This window comes from Palaemon carinicauda, chromosome 23 (genome assembly GCF_036898095.1).
Source record: "Palaemon carinicauda isolate YSFRI2023 chromosome 23, ASM3689809v2, whole genome shotgun sequence".
NCBI lineage: Eukaryota > Metazoa > Arthropoda > Malacostraca > Decapoda > Palaemonidae > Palaemon > Palaemon carinicauda.
In genome coordinates this window covers 112,985,904-112,990,903 of record NC_090747.1, presented here as the reverse complement: position 1 = coordinate 112,990,903, position 5,000 = coordinate 112,985,904, and the positions used below count along the sequence as shown (strand labels likewise).

Here is a 5,000-nt window from a genome sequence, read left to right as displayed (position 1 = left end):
AACCTAGACATACCTTATAATAATAATAATAACCTAGACATACCTTATAAACCCCAGTCACCCACATAAATCATACAATCACCTAAGTGATATACAATAGGATTTCACCAGCTAATTCGAATACCTCTCCAGTCACAAGGACAATATGTTAATTTGATAGGATAAGATTCATATAAAATCTGAGTGCAGATTTATTTATGTTGCTTATCATACTGTAATATATAAGAAGAAAAAAAACAGTCAAGCCTCGTAATCCATCCATCCATATACCAAACGCACTTCCCCCAATTTTGGGGGGTAGCCGATATCAACAAGAAACAAAACAAAAAAGGGGACCTCTACTCTCTACGTTCCTCCTAGCCTAACCAGGGACTCAGCCGAGTTCAGCTGGTACTGCTAGGGTGCCACAGCCCAACCTCCCACATTTCCACCACAGATGAAGCTTCATACTGCTGAGTCCCCTACTGCTGCTACCTCTGCGGTCATCTAAGGCACCGGAGGAAGCAGCAGGGCCTACCGGAACTGCGTCACAATCGCTCGCCATTCATTCCTATTTCTAGCACGCTCTCTTGCCTCTCTCACATCTATCCTCCTATCACCCAGAGCTTTCTTCACACCATCCATCCACCCAAACCTTGGCCTTCCTCTTGTACTTCTCCCATCAACTCTTGCATTCATCACCTTCTTTAGCAGACAGCCATTTTCCATTCTCTCAACATGGCCAAACCACCTCAACACATTCATATCCACTCTAGCCGCTAACTAATTTCTTACACCCGTTCTCACCCTCACCACTTCGTTCCTAACCCTATCTACTCGAGATACACCAGCCATACTCCTCAGACACTTCATCTCAAACACATTCAATTTCTGTCTCTCCATCACTTTCATTCCCCACAACTCCGATCCATACATCACAGTAGGTACAATCACTTTCTCATATAGAACTCTCTTTACATTCAAAGAGAAGCCTCGTAATAATAATTGCAAATATGTAAAATTGATGTTGGCTTAAAATATTGTTTATTTGCTTCGAACCCTTTGTTTATGCCCTAATAATAATAATAATAATAATAATAATAATAATAATAATAATAATAATAATAATAATAATTATAATATTAAATAATAGTAATGATAATAATACTAAAAATAATAATAATAAATCAATAATAACAATAATAATAAAATATTAATAATAATAATAATAATAATAATAATAATAATAATAATAATAAATGTGATTGCTTTAGCATAGTAGCCTACATAGGAGCACAAGATATTAAGTTCATGGCTAAGCATGAGTTACTGTCATTAGTTAAATTCAAACTCTACGTAAAGTCAACCAATTGTTGAATATTGATGTGCACGAGTTTCAACATAACTGGGGGAAGGTACCTCAATTACTTGCTCAAGCACTGACAGTAAGGGGTCCTTGTTATTACAGCGTTTCCTTTTTCTCAATAATTCGTAATAATTAGCATTTAATAGCCAGACTTTCTACTTTCTTTGCAAAACCTCTCTGTTTATAAAGGTTAATCAAAAAAACTTTAAATTGACGAAAGAAAACTCTTAAGATTTTACAAAAATATTCAAGAAATATATACAATTCTAAGTCTTTAAACAACTGTAATATCCACAGAGCATAATAATTCTCCTAATCAAGAGAAACATCACATACACACAATTTCAAGCTTGCAGCTAAATTTAAGAGGGTCGGGGGAAAACGCTACAAAAAAATATATGTTAAACTTAGCCTCTGCGACACGTAGCATTGCAAAACATTTTATAGTCAGAGGTGAAAAAAAAAATTGTCTGGCTCCCATTTTTAAAATATTACAAGGAAATTCAAAACAGACAAAATCTGCCAAATTCTCCCAATGATTTCATGGTGATCATGGCGTGCATTAAACGAAATTCGTATGTAAATTATATATAATAGACTTGTGTAATCGAAATATTAATAACTGAATTATTTGATTCTTTCCAAGTATTTGCAAGAATGAAAAGTGGGGAAATAACGTTGATAAGATTGATAAGTATATATAAAATCATTGAAGATGGAAGATGTGTTATAATGAAAGGTGGGACGGATGAAAATGATGAACTGTTATGAGTATTCAAGTATTTGTGGGTAAGAATTACATAATACAAACGTGATAAACAACAAAGAACTGAAGCAAGAAAGTAATTTTCATTACTTCAGATTACATTTCCTATCTTTCTTTCATCCCCTTATTGATTTTCTACGATTTATTAATGCGGAAACTGTTATAAAACCTAATTTAGTGACATATTTTATCCTGTGCATGTTCCGTTTTCTTGACTGACCTGTAATTCTTTTCTTTTCAGATAAAAATTTGGATGATCCCTTTTACAAACACGACTTCGAGATCGAAAATAATAGTGAGTATATTATTTGGTTATTCAATATAACTAAAATATTTTTATTTATATATACATATATATGTATATATATACATATTATATATAATATATATATATATATATATATATATATATATATATATATATATATATATATATATACACACACATATATATAGATATAGATATGTGTGTATGTGTTTAAATACATATGCGTTTGTATGTGGGCACGATTTGTGAGACAGTGAATCTAAAACTATGACATCACTGTCTTACAAATCGTGCCCACATACAAACGCATATGTATTTAAACACATACACACATATCTATATCTATATATATGTGTATATATATGTATACATGTATATATATATACACATATATATAGATATAGATATGTGTGTATGTGTTTAAATACATATGCGTTTGTACGTGGGCACGATTTTGTAAGACAGTGAATCTAAAACTATGACATCACCAATTTGAAAGGTTAAAATGAAAGGAAAGAATAAATCAGTTAACTATAAAGAAGCGAGAGCTAATTTTCATTATGATGTCCATCACAGACGTATATAACTCGCTAATAATAGCAGTCACCAAAGAAGAATGGGGTTGAATATTCAGGCGACTTAAAATTCATATTGATTGAGAACGTGACGCAATTTAAAGCATTTCTGTACAAGTTCATCTCCTTTGAATCAGATTAATATGTTGCCCACTCTAGGTTATATAAATTTATTTCTGACAAAAATAAGTGAAAAAAAGTCATCATGTTTAATATTTAATTGGTGATGATAATTATTTTGAGTTCAGTTTCAATATCATGTTAAAATTTGTGCCATATGGGCCAACGTATTTAAGAATTTGGGCAATGTAGCTAAACAAATTTGGGCCATTTGGCTCAATGTATTTATGAATTTGGCCCATGAGGCTCAACGTATTTATGAATTTGGGCCATGAGGCTCAACGTATTTATGAATTTGGGCCATGAGGCTCAACGTATTTAAGAATTTGGGCCATGAGGCTCAACGTATTTATGAATTTGGGCCATGAGGCTCAACGTATTTATGAATTTGGGCCATGAGGCTCAACGTATTTAAGAATTTGGGCCATGAGGCTCAACGTATTTATGAATTTGGGCCATGAGGCTCAACGTATTTAAGAATTTGGGCCATGAGGCTCAACGTATTTAAGAATTTGGGCCATGAGGCTCAACGTATTTATGAATTTGGGCCATGAGGCTCAACGTATTTAAGAATTTGGGCCATGAGGCTCAACGTATTTATGAATTTGGGCCATGAGGCTCAACGTATTTAAGAATTTGGGCCATGAGGCTCAACGTATTTATGAATTTGGGCCATGAGGCTCAACGTATTTAAGAATTTGGGCCATGAGGCTCAACGTATTTATGAATTTGGGCCATGAGGGCTCAACGTATTTAAGAATTTGGGCCATGAGGCTCAACGTATTTATGAATTTGGGCCATGAGGCTCAACGTATTTAAGAATTTGGGCCATGAGGCTCAACGTATTTATGAATTTGGGCCATGAGGCTCAACGTATTTAAGAATTTGGGCCATGAGGCTCAACGTATTTATGAATTTTGGGCCATGAGGCTCAACGTATTTAAGAATTTGGGCCATGAGGCTCAACGTATTTATGAATTTGGGCCATGAGGCTCAACGTATTTAAGAATTTGGGCCATGAGGCTCAACGTATTTATGAATTTGGGCCATGAGGCTCAACGTATTTAAGAATTTGGGCCATGAGGCTCAATGTATTTAAGAATTTGGGCCATGAGGCTCAACGTATTTATGAATTTGGGCCATGAGGCTCAACGTATTTAAGAATTTGGGCCATGAGGCTCAACGTATTTATGAATTTGGGCCATGAGGCTCAACGTATTTATGAATTTGGGCCATGAGGCTCAACGTATTAAGAATTTGGGCCATGAGGCTCAACGTATTTATGAATTTGGGCCATGAGGCTCAACGTATTTAAGAATTTGGGCAATTTGGCTCAACGTGTTTATGAATTTGGGATATATGGCTCAACGTATTTATGAATTTGGGCCATATGCTCAACGTATATATGGAATTTGGGCCAATTGGCTCAACGCATTTATAAATCTGGGCCATAGGGCTCAACGTATTTATGAATTTGGACTATGTGGCTCAACGTATATACTAATTGGGACAATGTGGCTCAGCGTATTTGTTAATTTGGGCCAATTGGATCAACTTATTTATAAATGTAGCTCACATGGCTCAATGTATCCTTTATATGAATTTGAGTCATATGGCTTAACGTATATATGGATTGAGACAATGTGGCTCAGTGTATTTTTGAATTTGGGCCAACTGGCCTCAACTTATTTATGAATGTAGGTCCCATGGGTCAATGTATACTGCATATGAATGTGGGCCATATGGCTCAACGCTGGGTAGACGGGATCATTCAGCAGTCAAGTTGTAACTATACTCATTTTTTTTAATGAGGCGCATTTGCACCGACTCGCAGGGGTATCCATTTAGCTCGCCAAAAAAAATTTCCTGCTAGCTGATTGGTTAGAATGACTTTGACCAACCAATCAGCGATTGGGAAACTTTTCC

The 5,000-nt window shown here is 35.1% G+C and overlaps 1 protein-coding gene across 1 annotated transcript in view; it reads left to right on the top strand.

The window, feature by feature from the left end:
• LOC137617742 (zwei Ig domain protein zig-8-like) overlaps positions 1–5,000 on the top strand; it is a 42,717-nt gene that overhangs the window by 36,948 nt on the left and 769 nt on the right. Inside the window, exon 4 of the mRNA XM_068347738.1 lies at positions 2,353–2,422. Within this exon, the coding sequence (XP_068203839.1) occupies positions 2,353–2,422 (70 nt within the window). The remainder of the gene's footprint in view (positions 1–2,352; positions 2,423–5,000) is intronic.